We start from the raw sequence: 20,296 nt of genomic DNA on the forward strand, positions 1-20,296 counted from the left end.
CCCGGGATGGTGGGACTGCCATATGTCGAAAGATTGGAGCGTCTGGGCTTGTATGCTCTGGAATTTAGAAGGCTGAGAGGGGATCTTATTGAAAAATGTAAGATTATTAAGGGATTGGACATGCTGGAGGCAGGAAGCATGTTCCCGCTGATGGGTGAGTCCAGAACCAGAGGCCACAGTTCAAGAATAAGGGGTAGGCCATTTACAACGGAGTTGAGGAAAAACTTTTTCACCCAGAGACTGGTAGATATATGGAATGCTCTGCCCCAGAAAGCTGTGGAGGCCAAGTCTCTGGATGCTTTCAAGAAAGAGATGGACAGAGCTCTTAAAAATAACAGAATCAAAGGTTATGGGGATAAGACAGGAACTGGATACTGATTGTGGATGATCAGCCATGATCACAGTGAATAGTGGTGCTGGCTCGAAGGGCCGAATGGCCTACTCCTGCACCTATTGTCTATTGAAACATGGCTCCTGGTACCTCTGCACAACAGGCCGCACAGAAAGCTTTGATTGAAGCCTGTAAGCTAGCTGAAGGAAGATCAGCTAGTATCTACATATCGAAAATCCATGGAGTCATTCATGATTTTGGAAATTTGTAGTGACGAAGATGATTTCTTACAGCAGCAGGAATTCCAATCAAGAATTATGTCAACCGATGATCATCGAATGGTCTTTTCATTACCTACGTCATCCAGAGTCGTTTGTTCAAGTTGAAAGAATGATTGGCATCATTAAACAATGACTGACTAAGTATCATGAGGAAGGCATACTATGGCCTACAGCTCTTCCTTTGGTTTTATGCAGCATCAGGGCAAACCCAAAGAAGAAAACAAAACTAAGTTCTTTTGAAGTGGCGACAGGGCGACCTACAGTATGTCACTACCAGGATCTCTCGATCTCAGAGAGCTGATATACACCTTATATCAGATAGTTTAGTTGATTATTGTGTAAAACTAACACAAGCTGTTCAGTCTGCTTCTCAACAGGCTTCTGCTACATGGAGTGGTCCATCAGGAGGACATACTTGGATTCTTGGCGAATGGGTCCTAGTCAAGAAACTGCATACAGAACCCTTGGGAGCTCGATGGGAAGGTCCTCAGCAAGTACTGTTAATTACCAATTCAGCAGTTAAAGTAGAAGGTAAAAGTAAGTGGATACACTCCAGTCACTGCAAGTGAGCTAAAGTGAATCCAGATTAAGACAAGTACTGTGAGAAGCACAAATATAATTATTCAACATTATTATTGGACATCATGGACTTTATTTTGATGCTTGTTGTTATATTTTTGCCTATTTCCCTTACTCATGATGTGCCAGTCAAAATGACTCACAATGCTTTTAAGAAGTAGATTTTGATTACTCTGTAACATAGATACTTTAAGATTTTCCACTTCTGAATTTCCAGATGTGATTCTGCCAGGGTCCTTATAGAATCAAAGGGGGGACTGTTGGAATCCACTGTTTTTTTAATACTTTTTATAAGACATTAAATGAATTAATGAAAGACTAGAGTCATAGTTTAATCATTGTACTTTTTTTTAATCAACTCATGTATTTTTCACAGTATGTGGTGGTTTGTCCCCAGTTACATAATGGTTTATCAACTTCCTAATTTTTCATTGGCTAAGTGTTAGCACATTACCCAAATGATGTAATTGTGCAACCGTTGGTTGGTTTATACTTATCTAAAGAATTTCTGTTATCTGGATTATAAAAGTGATGGATTTTTCAGAGGTGCCATCTTTTCATTGAATCTATTGAATTTGCTTCTCAGCTCTTCACTTTGTATCAAATGTCTGTACATTTGTTTAAACTTTAAAATAAAATGATCGTTAAGAATTAAATCCTCACCATTCTTAACTGCCAGAAGAACCCCAAGGATCAGAAAAAAGGGAGATCCAGCTCTCTCTCTCTCCTACACAGTAATCTGTTCTTTGAATGCTAACATGTTGAGCAATCAGGCAACAGCATTACTGGCTAAAAAAGCCATGTTATCCAACATTCGTCCTTTCTAGCATTCATTCTTCTGGACAGAAATGTGAGTTATGTGTAAGATGCACTACAATGCAATGATACTTTTTCCAAAATGCTGGCTGAGCACCCATCAGTGAAAATAATGATTTCACTAAGAGATCACACCAGTCAGCAGCAAAGACCACATCTGATCCTCTCTACTCCTTCCAACCCAACCATCAAATCTTCATGGGAACGTCAATTAAGATGATAAAACATGAGAGCAGAATTAGGGCATTCAGCCCATTAAGGATGCTCCGCCATTCCACAATGGCGGACATTATGCTCCTCAACCCCATTCTCTCCGTAACCTTTGACACCCTTAATAATTAAGAACCTATCATTCTCTATTTTAAATATACCCAATAATTTGGACTCCACAGCCATCTGTGGCAAGGAATTCCACAGATTCACCACCCTCTGGCTAAATAAATTCCTCATCTCTGTTCCAAAGGGACATCCCTCTATTCTTAGGCTGTATCCTCTGGTCCTAGACTCCCCCACTATAGGAAACATCCTCTTAACATTCACTCCACCTATGCCTTTCAATATTAGATACGTTTCAATGAGATCCTCCCCCCATTCTTAAGTTCTAGCAAGTACAGGCCCAGAGTCAAACACTCCAGAATACATTAACCCTTTCCTTCCCGGAATCATTCTTGCGAACATCTACTGGACCCTCTTCAATGACATATCTTTTCTTAAATAAGGGGTCCAAAATTGCTCACGATACTCAAAAAGTGTGGTCTGACCAATTAAATGTAGCTTCTGCCTTACATTCAGGAAATTTCCAGGGACTTGCTAATAATATTGATAGATTTAATTCAAATGACACAGAATAAATAAATATATTTGTAAGTTCTCAACCATTTCCAAAAAAAAGTTACACATTTTTGATAACACATTTTCAATACAAAGAACTTGAAAATGTAAGTTAGCATTAAATTAACTTTTAATCATAATACTTTTACTTTTACAATTTAGGTCCAAACTTATTATTTCTTAGTGGAAAACCCTTCTGACTATATACTGAATGATGGTCTCAGGGCTACCTGCCGATTTCTCACTGCTTAAATCAGTACTATTTTGATTGCTTCATCTATGAGTGTTGATCGAGGTCTGTGATTTCCAGTTGGCTTAGTTTAACACTACATTCAACAAACATTTTGCAGAGATCAATTACATCTTCAGAATTTTGTCAGAACAACAAAAGCAGGCAAAACTACTCATCTGTACAGTGAAATACATAAAACTGCCAATGCCACTATGGCACCTCCTCTAAATAATCCGCTACGTCACTGCAGTTCGATATGGTGTGGTCCTGTGTAAAGTCATCAAGCTGCAAAAAAAAGCAAGGAATGAGTCAAAATAATGAAAAATAAAGATACAAATGTCCACAGTTTATGGAATCACTGAAGCATGTGTCCCTGATCTCATCCTCTCCTCCGGGTCTGAGCAAAGCTAGAAGTCCTCAAATTCCATCCCACCAATGTCCACATTCAACAGACCTATTTTTAAAATTTATGATACTTTTAACAAGAGTACACCAAAGGACATGGCTTCCCTCATCCTTAAACTGACTATGCGGTAGTCTCCTTCATCCTTATTTACTCTCATATCTCTTCTTCATGCAATACCTCTCCATCCTTTTACCTCTTCCCTCTGCACAATCTCAGGACCCAAAGACATGGAGGTATGACATTAAAAAAACTGTAGATGCTGTAAATCTAAAATTTAAAAAAGCAAATAATGGAAATACTGAGCAGGTCAGAGTTAATGCTTCAGGTAGAAGATCTTTCACCAGAATCGGAAGGGAGACAAAAGAAGCCTGTGAGCTGCTGGGAGAATGGGAAAGATATTTGATCAGATAAAAGTGGGTGACAATGGGAATAAACTGTAAACAAGGTTATCTGGTTAATGAGACAAAAGAACAATGACAAAAGAATGTGAAAATGACATGTCCATCCTGTTTATAGTTTATCCTCACGTCCACTGTTTTTTCCTGACCCACCCTCCCTGCAGCTTAACAAGCTTCCTTTTTTTGTCCTTTACCAAATCTGATGAAGGGTCTTTGACTTGAGAGGTTAACTCTGTCTCTTTTCACACTGATGCTGCCTGACTTACTGGGTATTCATTTACCAGGTGAAGTGATTCATTTACATTTCCTTCAGTGCAGTTCGGGGCGGGGGGGGGCACAATATGACCTGCTCTACTTTGGAGACATTAAACACCTGTGACTAGTTCCTGTCATATAAGGGCAAGGATGATTTTCTTGTTGCCTGGCAGTTTAGTTCTTCATCCCACTCCCATTCTGACCCATCTCTGCCCTCCTACACAGTTCTAACAATCCCCAACAATTTCAGGTGACTCATTTTTTCTGTATCTGAACTGGTCAATCCTACTGTAAAATCCAACAGGTCAGGTAGCATCTATGGAAAGAGAAACAGTTAACATTTCAGTTCAAAGGCCATTTGTTAGAACTGACAATTGTTTACTCTATTTCATTTTCCACAGATGCTGCCTGACCTTTTGAGTGTTTCTAGCATTTTTGTATATTATCTGAATATAAAGGGAATGGAGGAATATGAATATGACACAAGAGGAAAACATTTAGTATTATAAACTGCATCAAGATTGGGAAAGCATCTTCAGCTGAATGGACTGCCAGTGCTGTACTGTTCCATACATAATATGGTAGTCTAATCCTCCTGTTAGTACTCCAAAAGGTGTACAAACCTTATCACTGGCACAAAGATCTTCTCCCTCTAAAGAAATTTCCTCTTCAATCTCTTCACCAATGCTCACTTCACTCTTTGTTTTATCCGAACGTTGACTACCACTGAAACAGAGACATTTATATATATGACACAACTTATAAATCTTACAAAAGGTAGATACTATTCGATATTAATATTATGAAGGTGCAAGTGACTCCAATCAATTAAGAACAGACAGAAGATAAAGCCCACAGTATCCAGTTCTCTAGCTCTGGATCTTTTAGAAAGACATACAAAAAGGGAGACAGAAATTAGAGATTAAAGTGAAGGCTGCTGGCACAATATGCCCAACATATTGCTGCAGTTGCGAAGATGGCATGACAGCAGCTATATTTCATTAGGAGTTTAAGAAGATTTGGTAAGTCACCAAAGATGCTTGCAAATTTCTACAGATGTACTGCACAGAGCATCTGAATTGGCTGCATCGCCGTCTGGTGGTGGTGGGGGGGGTGCACTTCACAGATCAAAATAAGCTGCAGAAAGCTGTAAAAACAGACAGCCCCATCAAGAGCACTAGACTCCCCAGCATTCAGGACTTCTCCAAGGAGCGATGCCTCACAAAGGCAGCATCCATCACCACCCTGGACAAGCCATGTTCTCATTGCTACCATCAGGGAGGAGGTACCAGAGCCTGAAGGCTCACACTCAATAATTCAGGAACAGCTTCTTCCCCTCTGCCATCCAGTTTCTGAATGCATAATAAACCCATGAACACAACCTACCTACTTTTTTGCACTACTTATTTATTTAACTTTAACATTTACTGTAATTCAGCTTTTATTATTATGTATTGCATTGTACTGCTGCTCCATAACAACAAATTTCATCAACATATGCTGGTACTGTAATATTAAACCTGATTCAGATTCTGAACCTTCCCACTTTTCTGCCCGCAAGCATCCTTTGTCTACAGGGAATGATCAGTCATACAGAACAATAATCACCTCTTACCGAACAAAAAACAAGAGGCCAGCTATGACTATTGAACCTCAATAATTACTTCTATCAAGTGGATGTGATCCTTTGTTAGTATACAATAACAAAAAAGATCTGTTGATGCTGGAAATTTGGAACATAAGCATAAAATGCTGATGGGTCAAGGCACGTATGGAAAAAAGAAAAGCACACTTTATCTAAGGTAGGAAGAAGTGATAACAAAATGTAGAGAGCATGGAAGAGGAATGGTCGAGGTAGAGGAATATCTTGAATGAAGTGAGGTCAGGATAAACAACAAAGATGGTCATCTGGTCATTGGGTTAATGGGAGGGAGAACATAATCCTTGATTGATGAGCTTTCAGTACAACATCAATTCACACAAAGCCTATTCTCACCATAAGTCATTCGGCCCATCGCGTCTGCTCGACCATTCAATCATGGCTGATCCTTTTCTCCCCTCCTTAGCACCACTCCCAGCCTTCTCCTTGTAACCTTTAATGCCGTGTACAATCAACAACCTAATAATCTCTGCCTTAAATACACCCAATGACCTGGCCTCCAAACTTCCTGTGGTAATAAATTCCACCAATTAATTCACCACCCTCTGGCTAAAGAAATTTCTCCGCATCTCTGTTTTAAAAGGACGCCCCTCTATCCTGAGGTTGTGCCCTCTTGTCCTTGACACCCCCACCATGGGAAATATCCTTTCCACATCTACTCTGTCCAGGCTTTTCAACATGCAAAAGGTTTCAATGAGATCCTCCCTCATCCTTCTAAATTCCAGTGGGTACAGACCCGGAGTTATCAAACGTTCCTCGTATGATAACCCTTTCATTCCCTGAATCATCCTGTGAACTTCCTCCGAACCCTCTTCAATGCCAGCACATCTTTTCTTAGATGAGGAGACCAAAACCGTTTACAACACTCAAGATGAGGCTTACCAGTGCCTTATAAAGCCTCAGCATCACATCCCTGCTCTTGTATACTAGACCTCTTGAAATGAATGCTAACATTGCATTTGCCTTCTTCACCACCGGCTCTACCTACAAGTTAACCTTTAGGATATTCTGCACAAAGACTCACAAGTTCTTTTGCATCTCAGAGTTTTGGATTTTCTCCCCGATTAGAAAAGTCTGCACATTTATTTTTACTACCAAAGTCCATGACCATGCGTTTTCCAACACTGTATTTAATTTGCCACTTTCTTGCCCATTCTCCTAATCCAAGTCCTTCTGCAGCCTACCTTAACCCTATCTGCCCCTCCTCCAATCTTCATATCATCTGAAAACTTGGCAACAAAGCCATCTATTCCATCTAGATCATTGATATACAGGATAAAACACCAACCCTGTAGAACAGCACTAGCCACTGGCAGCTAGAAAAGGATCCTTTTATTCCCACTTGCTGCCTCCTGCCAATCATCCAATGCTCTAACTATGCCAGTAACTTTCCTGCAATGACTTGGGCTCCTAACTTCGTAAGCAGCCTCATGTATGGCACCTTGTTAAAGGCCTTCTGAAAATCCAGGTAACCACCATGCACTAACTATTCTTTGACTATGCTGCCTGTTATTTCCTCAAAGAATACCAACCGATCTCTGAGGCAAGATTTCCCCTGAAGGACACCACACTGACTTTGGCCTACTTTATCATGCATCAGCTATCACTGGAATTTAACACTTACTTTTCCAAGACAAAGGGCTTGAAGGAGGATCTTTAACTTGACAAACGTAAACAAAATATTGGAAGAACTCAGCAAGTCAGGCAGTATTCATGGAGGTGAATGTTTTGGGATGAGACCTTTCATTAAGACTGCAAAAGGAAGAGGATAAAAGCCTCCAGTAAGGTGGGGAGAGGATGAGGAGTACAAACTGGCAGGTGATTGGTGACACCAGATGAGAGGGAAGGTGGATTAGTAGGTAGGGGTGAGAGAATGAAGAAAGATGCTAGAAGGGGAAAGGTGGAACAATTAAAGGGCTGAAGATGTCAGTGGATCATGGAAAGAGGACAGGATGAGTAAAAGCAGATGGAGCTAACAGGCAGGTGAGGAAACAGAAGGGCGAGAGGGTAACCAGAATGGAGAATGGGAAATGAAGTGAGGTGGTGGGGAGTAATTACCAGACATCAGAGGAGTTCATGTTCATGCTATCAAATTGGAGGCTATCAAGAAGATATATGAGGTCTTGCTCCTCAAACCTGAGCTTGGCCCCATCATGGTAGCAGAGCAAGCAATGGACAGACATGTTGGTGTGGGCAACACTCACAACATGCTGGAGGAACTCAGCAGTTGGGCAGCATCCGTGGAAACAATCAGTCAATGTTTTGGGCCGGAACCCTTCGTCAGGACTGTAGGGGGAAGGGGGGAAGGGGCGGAGGCCCTATAAAGAAGGTGGGGGGGAAGGTGGGAAGGAGAAAGCTGGTAGGTTCCAGGTGAAAAACCAGTAAGGGAAAAGATAAAGGGGTGGGGGAGGGGAAGTAGGGAGGTGATAGGCAGGAAAGGTGAAGAAGGAATGGGGGAAAACACAAAGGATAGTAGAAGGAGGTAGAACCATGAGGGAGGTGATAGGCAGCTGGGGGAGGGGGCAGAGTGACATAGGGATAGAGGAAGGGAGGGGGAGGGAATTACTGGAAGTTTGAGAATTCTATGTTCATACCAAGGGGCTGGAGACTACCTAGACGGTATATGAGGTGCTGCTCCTCCAACCTGAGTTTAGCCTCATCATGGCAGTAGAGGAGGCCATGTATGTTAATATCTGAAAGGGAGTGGGAAGCAGAGTTGAAGTGGGTGGCTACTGGGAGATCCTGTCTGTTGTGGAAAGCTGTTGGTGTGGGAATGGGAAGTTAAATTGAAAAGGGTAGTCACCAGCGTATCCTGCCTTAAAGTGGCAGACAGAGTGAAGGTGCTCGATGAAGCAGTCTCTGATCACTGATGTAGTGGAGGCTGCACCAGGAGTACTGGATACTGGATAGAGTAGTTGACCCTGACAGACTCACTGGAGAAGCATCGTCTAAAATCGTAGGGAGGAATGAGTGGACAAGAGCTACTTAGAAATTGGGGGTGGGGGGTGGGGGAGGGAAAGATTTTCTCAGTGCTAGCATACCACTGAAAATGGCGGAAGTTATGGAGAATTATATGCTGGATACAGAGGTTCATGGTGTGGTTGGTAAAGATAATTCAGGATCTAAAAAGTCCTTCCAGATATTTGACCTGCAAGTTTGTTGGGGTCAGCAATTGTATCCAGTTCTCCTAGTGTGGCCTCCTTTACATCGGTGTGACCTAATGAAGTACAGTACTAGGGCTGTAGATAGGGCTTTAAAGTACATAGTAGGAGAGTTGACCAACAGCTTGGAAATATGTGGATAAAGTGAAAGGGAAGAATGCAGGAGAGGTTACTGAAGTCTCCAAAATAAAGAATAAGACAAAAAGTTTAGAAAGGGCCAAGAATTTAACTTCAGGCACCATGGAGATAAAATTGAAAGGAAGAGTGGTGCATACAGGACTGATGGTATTATATTTGAATACATACAGCATACAAAATCAGGTGGATGATCTTGTAGTGCAGTTAGAAAATGGCAGCTTTGTTGCTTTTGAGCATCTCTGAGTCTTATCTGAAAGAAGATCGCAGCTGAGAGCTTAACATCATATCAAAAGAAGAGGCAGGTGGGTAGAGGTAGAGTGGTCTTGTTGGTTAAGAAATCAAATCCTTAGAAAGAAGTGACATAAGATGAGAAGACCTAGAATTCTTGTGGGTAGAGTTGAGAAACTACAAAAAAAGAGACCCTAATGTGAGTTATGTACAGGCCTCCAATCTGTAGCCTGGAAGTGGGATACAAAATACAATGGAAAACTGAAATGGCACGTATAAATGGCTGTGTTATAATCCCCATGGGGTTTTCAATATGTAAGTAGATTGGGAAAATCAGGATGATGTTCGGTCTCAAGAGAAGGAATATATAGAATCCCTGTGAGATGGAATTTTAGTGCAGCTTGTTGTTAAGCCCACTAAGGAAAAGGCTATTCAGATTGGGTGTTGTGTAATGAAACAGGTTTGATTACGGAGCTTGAGCTTAAGGTAAATGAAATCTTATAAAACAGTGATCATAACCACAGGCATGAGAGGACAGGCCTAAGCTGGTTGGAAGGGGACACCAACAGGGATGACGGTAGATCAGCAATGTCTGGGATTTCGGGGACTAATTCAGAAGAGCAGGATTGTTTTATCCTGTAGAAGCAGAAACATTCTAAAGAGAGGAAATCCTTGGGGCCAGTTGCATTCCCGAATTCAGAATTTTTCGCATTTCAGACCACCCCCCACCCCCTCCCCGATACCAAAAAAACACATATGCTCAAGTCCCTTATTTAACCTGTTTCAGTGTAGTGGACTTTAGGACCCAGCGGCGCACCAAACCTACGCACATCCTCCCGTATACTTTAAATCATTTCTAGATTACTTATAATACCTAATACAATGTAAATGCTATGTAAATAATTGTTATACTGTATTGTTTAGGGAATAATGACAAGAAGAAATTTTATTTCCAACAAAAACATTCAATAAAACATCAAAATATACATCTTCAAACAAACCAAATCAAACACATGGTAAATGATTTATTGGAATAAATGTAGGACGTCACTGTCACTATCACTATAAAACTTCAGTAACTCGACTTTCTGTTTATTTAAATCATATACAGTGGTAGCTCCAACACTATTTTCTTCACTAAGACACTGCACAGACACACCACGATCAAACTTCTGCAATAACTCCACTTTCTGAGTTATTGATAGAGAAGATTCCTTCTCTTCTTCTCATTGTTACCCATAGGGGTACCTGCAGCTCTTTTTGACATTTTCATTGTGAAATTAAACACAAAGTCAACAGTGAACACAAAATATCAGCGAACAGCAAATGCACGTGTAACCAGTACGAGCGCTGAGCCACAACTGATATCTGGCGGCCTCTGCTAGCGCTACCACGTCACACCTGAGTGACCTCAGCTGTTGGCGAAAAAAACTTTGGTTTTCGGAGCTTTTTGGATTTCAGAATTTCAGATAAAGGAATGTGCACCTGTGTGTATGTGTGTGTGTGTGTATGTATATATATTATAATATAATAAATATATATTAATGACTTAGACGAGAAAATTAAATGCAGCATCTCCAAGTTTGCGGATGACACGAAGCTGGGTGGCAGTGTTAGCTGTGAGGAGGATGCTAAGAGGATGCAGGGTGACTTGGATAGGTTAGGTGAGTGGGCAAATTCATGGCAGATGCAATTTAATGTGGATAGATGTGAGGTTATCCACTTTAGTGGCAAGAACAGGAAAACAGATCATTATCTGAATGGTGGCCGATTAGGAAAAGGGGAGGAGCAACGAGACCTGGGTGTCATTGTACACCAGTCATTGAAAGTGGGCATGCAGGTACAGCAGGCGGTGAAAAAGGCAAATGGTATGCTGGCATTTATAGCGAGAGGATTCGAGTACAGGAGCAGGGAGATACTACTGCAGTTGTACAAGGCCTTGGTGAGACCACACCTGGAGTATTGTGTGTAGTTTTGGTCCCCTGATCTGAGGAAAGACATTCTTGCCATAGAGGGAGTCCAAAGAAGGTTCACCAGGTTGATTCCTGGGTTGGCAGGACTTTCATATGATGAAAGACTGGATCGACTAGGCTTATACTCGCTGGAATTTAGAAGATTGAGGGGGGATCTTATTGAAACGTATAAAATTCTAAAGAGATTGGACAGGCTAGATGCAGGAAGATTGTTCCCGATGTAGTGGGTGCCTTTTAGGACCGAGATGAGGAAAGACTTCTTCACACAGTGAGTGATAAATCTGTGGAATTCTCTGCCACAGGAAACAGTTGAGGCCAGTTCATTGGCTATATTTAAGAGGGAGTTAGATATGGCCCTTGTAGCTAAAGGGATCAGGGGGTATGGAGAGAAGGCAGGTACAGGGTTCTCTGTTGGATGATGAGCCATGATCATACTGAATGGCGGTGCAGGCTCGAAGGGCCGAATGGCCTACTCCTGCGGCTATTTTCTATGTTTTTATTTTTTTATATATATACACACATACATATACACACACACACAAAATATAGTAAAAATTAGTGGGAAGCTTTAACACCAACAGAAGGCAACTAAAATATGCAATTATAAAGGAGAGAAACAATAAATCTAACCAATAATCTAAAAAAAGGATACAAAAATTATTTTTAGATTATATATAAAGATCAAAAGAGAGACAAGAGTGGACAGCAGACTGTTGAAAAATGATGCTGGAGAGGTAGTAACATAAAATAAATGAATGACAGATGATCCAAATATGTATTTTGTGTCAGTCTGCATTATGGAAGATACCAGCATCATGCCAGAAATTCGAAAGTGTCAAGGGATGGAAGTAAATGTAGTTGCTATGACTAAGGAGAAGAAGCTTGGGAATTAGAAAGTTCTGAAGGTAGATAAGTCACCTAAACTAGATGGACTACTCCTCAGGATGGAAAGAGGAACTGAAGAGATTGTGGAGGAATTAGTAATGATCTTTCAAGAATCACTTAGGTTCTAGAACAGTTTCAGAAGACTGGAAAACCACAAATGTCACTCCACTTTTTAAGAAGGAAAGGAGGCAAAAGACATGAAATTATAGGACAGTTAGCCTAATTTCAGTGGTTGTGAAGACATTGGAGTCTATTATTAGGATAAATGTTTTAGAGTATTTCAAAACAGATGATAAAATATGCCAAAGTCAGCATGGTTTTCTTAAAGGGAAATTTTACCTGACAAATCTGTTGGAGTTCTTTGAAGAAGTAACAAGCAGGATAGAGGCTAGACAAAGGAGAGTCACTAGATGCTGTTTACTTGGATTTTCAGGAGGCCTTTGACAAGATGCCATACACCGAGGCTGCTAAAAAAGTTAAGAGCCCTTGTTTTACAGGAAAGGTACTAGTATACAGTTAACCATAGATTGCATGGATAGAAGACTGGCTGACTGGCAGAAGGCAAAGAGTGGGAATGAAGGGGCCCTTTTCTGGTTGGCTGCCGGTGACTAGTAGTGTTCCAAAGGCAACAATGTTGGGTCCGCTACATTCATCGTTATATGTTAATGATTTGGACGATGGTATTGATGTCCTTGTTGCCAAGCTCTCAGATGATATAAATTAATGGAAGAGCAGGTAGTGCTGAGGAAGCATGGAGCCTACAGAAGCACTTGGACAGGTTAGGAGAATGGGCAAAGAAGTGGCAGATGGAATAAAGTGTAGAGAAGTGTATGATTACACACTTTGGCAGAAAGAATAAAAGTGTAGTCTATTTTCTAAATGCAGAACAAATTCAGGTGCAAAGGTACTTGGGAGTTCTCATGCAGGATTCCCTGAAGGTTAACGTACAGGTTGAGTCAGTAGTAAGAAAGGCAAATACAACGTTAGCAATCATTTCAAGAGGACTAGAAAAAAATTATTTTAAAAAGATGTAATACTGAGGTTTTAAAAGGGCATTGATTAGACCACATAGCAGAACAAAGATGAGGAGGTATTCCTTCAGCCAGAGGATAGTGAATATGGGGAATTAATTGCCACAGATGTCTGTGGAGGCCATGTCACTGGATATATTTGAAGCAGAGGCTAATACGCTTTTGACTAGTAAGGGTGTCAAAGGTTATAGGGAGAAGGTAAGAGAATGGGGTTAAGAAGGAAAATAAATTATCAATGATCAAATGGTTTAGTGGGTTCAATGGCCAAATGACCTAATTCTGCCCTTTTGTCTCTGATCTTATGGACAAGGCGAAAGAACACCTGTCCCTGTTACAATGCCCGGACTATGAGGTAAAGGCAGATGTGCAGGAATGGAGGAGATGCCTGTGAGGGGATCACTGATAGTAGTGGAAGGGAAACACCATTCTTTGTACAAGGAAGACAACTCAGAATTAATTTACTTTCTCAGCACAAGGGATCACTAGGGAACTCCTGCAATTTAAACCTAATGTAAAAACTTTACAGCATTAAGAAAGTAATTGCAATGAGTAACATCCCAGTAGCTGAGCCCTAAGACATGAAAGTCTCAGTACTGTTGTCTACACGGACTTCAGTAAGGCCTTTGACAAGGTCTCGCATGGGAGGTTAGTTAGGAAAATTCAGTCGCTAGGTATACATGGAGAGGTGGTAAATTGGATCAGACATTGGCTCAATGGAAGAAGCCAAAGAGTGGTAGTAGAGAATTGCTTCTCTGAGTGGAGGCCTGTGACAAGTGGTGTGCCACAGGGATCAGTGCTGGGTCCATTGTTATTTGTCATCTATATCAATGATCTGGATGATAATGTGGTAAACTGGATCAGCAAATTTGCTGCTGATACAAAGATTGGAGGTGTAGTGGACACTGAGGAAGGTTTTCAAAGCTTGTCGAGGGACTTGGACCAGCTGGTAAAATGGGCTGAGAAATGGCAGATGGAGTTTAGTACAGACAAGTGTGAGGTATTGCACTTTGGAAGGACAAACCAAGGTAGAACATACAGGGTTAATGGTAAGGCACTGGGGAGTGCAGTAGAACAGAGGGATCTGGGAATACAGATACAATATTCCCTAAAAGTGGTGTCACAGGTAGATAGGGTCGTAAAGAGAGCTTTTGGTACATTGGCCTTTGTTAATCAGAGTATTGAGTATAAGAGCTGGAATGTTATGATGAGGTTGTATAAGGCATTGGTGAGGCCGAATCTTTAGTACTGTGTTCAGTTTTGGTCACCAAATTACAGGAAGAATATTAATAAGGTTGAAAGAGTGCAGAGAAGGCTTTTTCCACTGACGCAAGGGGAGAAAAAAACCAGAGGACATGGGTTAAGGGTGAGGGGGGAAAAGTTTAAAGGGATCATTGGGGGGGCTTCTTCACACAGAGAGTGGTGGGAGTGTGGAATGAGCTGTCAGATGAGGTGGTAAATGCGGGTTCTTTTTTAACATTTAAGAATAAATTGGACAGATACATGGATGGGAGGTGTACAGAGGGATATGGTCCGTGTGCAGGTCAGTGGGACTAGGCAAAAAATGGTTTGACACAACCAAGAAGGGCCTGTTTCTGTGCTGTAGTTTTTCTATGGTTTCTATGATCAAATTAATTACTTATCATCTGAAAAAATCAGTATGCATTTTAAACGTTTCAATGATAAAGATCCTTTTACCTGATAAAATCATCATCGTAATACTCCTCTTCATCACCTGTTCCAAAGAGATCAGAGATGACAGCATGTATTAGAAATTACTTTACATATTGTCTCTCCTCTAACACTGGATGAGATTGTTGTATTGTTTATATTCCTTTTACTTGTTTTACTTGGCTAGTGAAGAGATTTTGAAGTGATGGGATATACAAAGAATAGTAGAAGAAAGAAAATTAGATCTACATATAGCCCAGGCATAAAGGATAAATAAAAGGAATAATTAAGGATGTTACATTAAAAAAAAATGCTCACCTTTCACAACATAGCACGCCTAAATATTTAAAATGGATTAGTAAATGATTTTTAACTAACCTTTTAAATCAGTTTCTTTTAATGCTGGCTCTCCTGCCAGTGTACCGAGGTCTGCTGTTAGAGGAGGAGCATCTGAAAGGGACGTCAGACCACCCAAAGGTTTACTTTTCAAATCAGTCCGCCTATACATGTAAAAAAAATCTCTTTCAAACCTGAGTGTTGGAGCTCCTCAAATCTGAGAATCTGAGGTGCAATATGAGAAATGCAGTATTAAACAAAATCAGAATAAGGTTTTATATAAAACCAAAAAAGAAAACCTCATTTGTAAATAGCCCAAACTAGCTATCCAAAGTACAGGTGGTTAAATCAAAGTGATATCTGAACCAACTACATAATCTAATTACCATTGGTCTAAATAAACGGTTTGTTATCTCAAGGTTTGTGTCTAAAAGAATGTCAGTATTTGAATGGAATGGTGGCATGATGGCTAATCAACTAGACGAATAATTCTGAGTCCTGGACAAATAATTAAAGAAAATACTAAAGTAACTGGTAAATTTAAATGTAGTTAAATGAATGATCTGGAATGAAAAGCTATTATCTGTAACAATGACCATTAAACTAAAAGACTGTTATAAAAGCACAGTTTGCTTTCCAATATGCTTCAACCTTTTACAGTCTGTGTGTGACATCATTCTAGTTAATCAGTCTCTGAAAGCGATGTGCTAAATTCTCCACTTGTTTAATTAACCTACGAAGTCTTACTCACAGCATCATAATTTTCAGCCATCATTTCAAACACTTCCACCACAAATCTTGGAAAGGTTGCCTAACCATTAACCCAGCTATCTAACTTCTAATGATCAGAGCTCCCAGAATGTGTCTGCAGCATGCTGTGAGAGAAGATCTAAACCTACTTGAACTCATCCTCACCAAGATCTGTTGCAGAAGCACCTAAAGCTGATGGAAGTGATTACATCACTGCCTACATGGAGACAGCCTCACCTCTCTATTGTCTTGTGTGGCTTCCAAATAGGTTCATTCATACCTGAGCAATCTGAGCAGTGTAAAACTTGACATCTATAGGAGGCCACAGGCAATCCATAACGAAACTATGTATATTCCCACACAATATACAAACACATGATTCTGCTTGTCAATCATTCTATCATCAACATCATTCTTGGATACAGATTGTTCCAGGTTCCAAAGGTTGAATCAGCAGACAGTAGCTTCAGATTATAAAGCTCAGACAAGCTTTACAGAAAAGAAAATAATTTTCCCCCGTAATAAACCTCCAAGTACTTTGATAGAATAATTTCTACCAGTGTTAGCCAATTTAAAGAATGAAATATATCAGAGAATATTTACAATTTTGAACATGATTTAAAACAAAAAGAAAATTTAACAGATCTAAATTTACTTTTCCAACTCTGAACTTTGAATTTAAGAACATAAATAGTAGGAGCAGGAATAAGACATCTGGCTCGTCAAACCTGTTCCGCCATTCAATAAGATCATAGCCAATCTCGCCATGGACTCATCTCCACCTACCTGATTTTTCCCCGTAACCCTTATTTCCCCTACTATGCAAAAATCTATCCAACCTTGTCTTAAAAAATATTAACTGAGACAGCCTCCACTGCTTCATTGGGCAGAGAATTCTACAGATTCACCCGAACTCTCTGGGAAAAGCAGTTCCTCCTCATCTCCGTTCTAAATCTACTCCCCCAAATCTTGAGGCTATGTCCCCTAGCTCTTGTCTCACCTACCAAAAGAAACAACTTTCCTGCCTCTATCTTATCTATCCCTTTCATAATTTCATGTTTCTATAAGCTCTCCTCTCATTTTCTGAATTCCAGCATGTACAGTCCCAGGAGACTCAATCTGTCCTCATAATCTAATTCCCTCATCTCTGGAATCAACCTGGTACTCGCTGGAGTTCAGAAGAATGAGGGGGGAATCTCATTGAAACCAATCAAATACTGAAATGCCCAGATAGACTGAATGTGCAGAGGATGTTTCCTATAGTGGGTGAGTCTAGGACCAGAGAGCACAACCTCAGAATAGAGATCCCTTTAGAACAGAGATGAGGAGGAATTTCTTTAGCCAGAAGGTGGTGAAGCTGCGGAACTCACTGCAACAGATAGCTGTGGAGGCCAGTCACTGGGTATAGTTAAAGCAGAAGCTGAAAGTTCCTTGATTAGTTAGGGCAGCGAAAGTTACGGAGAGAAGGCAGGAGAATGGGGTAGACAGGGATAATAAATCAGACATGATGGAATGGCAGAACAGAGTCAATGGGCCAAATGGCCTAATTCTGCTGCTATGTCTTCTTATTACATCATGCAGTTGTTAGGACACTCTCAATAATCTCAGATTATTGACAAACTACATTGATGGACAAGTGCAGTTTTGGTCCCCTAATCTAAGGAAAGACATTCTTCCCATAGAGGGAGTACAAAGAAGGTTCACCAGATTGATTCCTGGGATGGCAGGACTTTCATATGATGAAAGACTAGATCGGCTAGGCTTATACTCGTTGGAATTTAGAAGATTGAGGGGGGATCTTATTGAAACTTATAAAATCCTAAAGGGATTGGACAGGCTAGATGCAGGAAGATTGTTTCCGATGTTGGGGAAGTCCAGAACGAGGGGTCACAGTTTGAGGATAAAGGGGAAGTCTTTTAGGACCGAGATGAGGAAAAACTTCTTCACACAAAGTGTGGTGAATCTGTGGAATTCTCTGCCACAAGAAACAGTTGAGGCCAGTTCATTGGCTATATTTAAGAGGGAGTTAGATATGGCCCTTGTGGCTAAAGGGATCAGGGGGTACGGAGAGAAGGCAGGTACAGGGTTCTGAGTTGGATGATCAGCCATGATCATACTGAATGGCGGTGCAGGCTCAACGGGCCAAATGGCCTACTCCTGCACCTATTTTCTATGTTTCTATGTAAGAATTTCACTGAAGGTCAATATATGCAGTCCTTCACGATATATTAAAAAAACTATATTCTGAATGAACCACACAATACACGTTTAAGACATTGAAAAGAGCATATTGTGATACATGCACACCATACCTGCAAACAACCCTTTCATAATTTCCTCACAGAATTAAATGCAATCCACACTTTGTAAACTTGAGCTCATCTAAATGTGTTCCACTCACATCTCAACTCACTCCCATTCCACTGAACTATCACCCAGATGCTCATAGATTTGTACTGCCTTTTTAACCTGGCAATGCCTCAGTTTCAAGATTCTTTTCTTAGAGGTTCAAGCTTTCCACTGTCTCTTCTCTCTACATTTTCCTTCAGTCATACCCACCATTCTGCCCCATCTCATAGCTACAGCTCTGGTTCTGATTTGTACATCACCTATACCACGTCTCCCAATTTTTGCTGGAAAGCTTTCAGTTATCCAAGTTTTTGAATTATTTTCTTTACTCTCCCATCCTTTAATGCTATCCTCGAAATTACCTTTTTGATCAAGATGCTTTGGTTACCAATCCTCATCGCTCTAACATGGGTTACTAACAGACTTGGTCTGATAATTAATGTTCTACAATGGGACATGAGACATTTGAGTACATTAAATGATACTAAATAAATTCAAACTGTCATATTAAATATACAGATCTCTTGCCTTACCACCCATAGGTTTTCATTTGCTCAGGCAAAGGGTCATCAAAGAATGAATCTTCATCTTCACCAAAATATAGCTTTTCATTCTTCTCTGGGAGGCTGGTGGGCGTGTTAGATAATAACTCTTGCTTCGGCTCTCCAGGATTCAGATTAGCTGCAGTTTTTATATCACCTGAGGCCATACTGGTATCTCCAAGATTTGTGTCAATGACCTTTGAAAATGCAAACACAAGTGGTACAATTTTTAAAGAGGACTAAGGATTCAATACATTAGATCAAATCTGTAGAATTATCAATAAAGAATCATAGTGAGTCACTGAACAGATGGAATGAATCAATCTAAATCAGAAAATGACATTCAGATATTAAATATTCTATGATCTATCACTCCTGAAATAACACAATGCTGTATAAATAAATTTAGTAAACATTCCAAATGTTAATGATTGCTACATATTATAGCATGCAAGTTCACAATTATTTCATCAGCATATAAGTTACAAGGCTTGGATAGCCAGTAAGAAAATACTAGAGCCCTACACATTTTAACCTAGTTACAGAGATAGTGCAGAATGATAGCGAATTTGTGAACAAATTTTCACGCAACCTACTGATCTTAAGCCTTTATGGAATGAGGGATGGAATAAGGAACAATACTGAATTCAGACTAAGATCCACAAACTAATATAACTATTACTGCATGAATTCAGCTTTTCCTTAACTTTAACATTACCCATTACAAATTTTACAGTACTTCGCAGTTCAAAAATAAAGATCAACTCTGACTTATTCCAGCATTGTTTTGGTTTAAATCAGTATATTGCTATATATTCTCAATGTAAAAATCTATCCAATTGAAGGAGGAATGTAATAGCATACTAAGCATTTTACTTACTAGCTATTGTTATCCTATGTAACTCAAACATCACTTCAGTTCTGTCAACATAATGTGCAATAGCAGAGGACACACACAACTATACATACCATTGTTAGCTTACAAAGATGCCTTGTTAGAGTCAAAAAGCATCATTAATATATAACTTTATGCAAATGATTAAATATTAGAAAAGGCAAACTACACAATATCTATAAAATTAGAAAGAAGAGGCAATGGTATGTTAAGCTATATAATAATCATCAGTAGCAGGCTATATGTTTACAGTTGTGCATTAACCATTAGCACAGATTAGCACACAATATCAAACTGGCCTGGAAACTAAATATAACAGATGAAAGTAACTCAATAACCTCAACATCAAACACTATCTCACTGACATATGGAATTTAAGAAATAATGTAATTTTTATGACACTACACAGATTTAGCAGAATAGTATTTCCACAAATATACAATGCCGCAAGAGACTAATTAAACTTATTTGTAGCATCAAATAAATAAAAGGTATTAAAGCTGCTTATTCAGAAATATACCTAATATAACTGCATTAGAGGGATTTCCAAA

At 39.9% G+C, this 20,296-nt stretch overlaps 1 protein-coding gene across 2 annotated transcripts in view; it reads right to left on the bottom strand.

Annotated features, from left to right (window-relative positions):
• Positions 1–1,532: 1,532 nt before the first annotated feature.
• cep43 (centrosomal protein 43) overlaps positions 1,533–20,296 on the bottom strand; it is an 84,771-nt gene continuing 66,007 nt past the window's right edge. For both annotated transcript variants that reach the window (XM_063056530.1, XM_063056529.1), the window contains 5 exons: positions 18,842–19,047; positions 15,252–15,373; positions 14,901–14,937; positions 4,753–4,855; positions 1,533–3,355 (listed from right to left, as the gene is read on the bottom strand). In XM_063056530.1, coding sequence (XP_062912600.1) covers positions 3,281–3,355; positions 4,753–4,855; positions 14,901–14,937; positions 15,252–15,373; positions 18,842–19,047 — 543 coding nt within the window. In that variant the 3' untranslated portion in view covers positions 1,533–3,280. The remainder of the gene's footprint in view (positions 3,356–4,752; positions 4,856–14,900; positions 14,938–15,251; positions 15,374–18,841; positions 19,048–20,296) is intronic.

Source organism: Mobula hypostoma, chromosome 8 (assembly GCF_963921235.1).
Source record: "Mobula hypostoma chromosome 8, sMobHyp1.1, whole genome shotgun sequence".
Taxonomy (NCBI): domain Eukaryota; kingdom Metazoa; phylum Chordata; class Chondrichthyes; order Myliobatiformes; family Myliobatidae; genus Mobula; species Mobula hypostoma.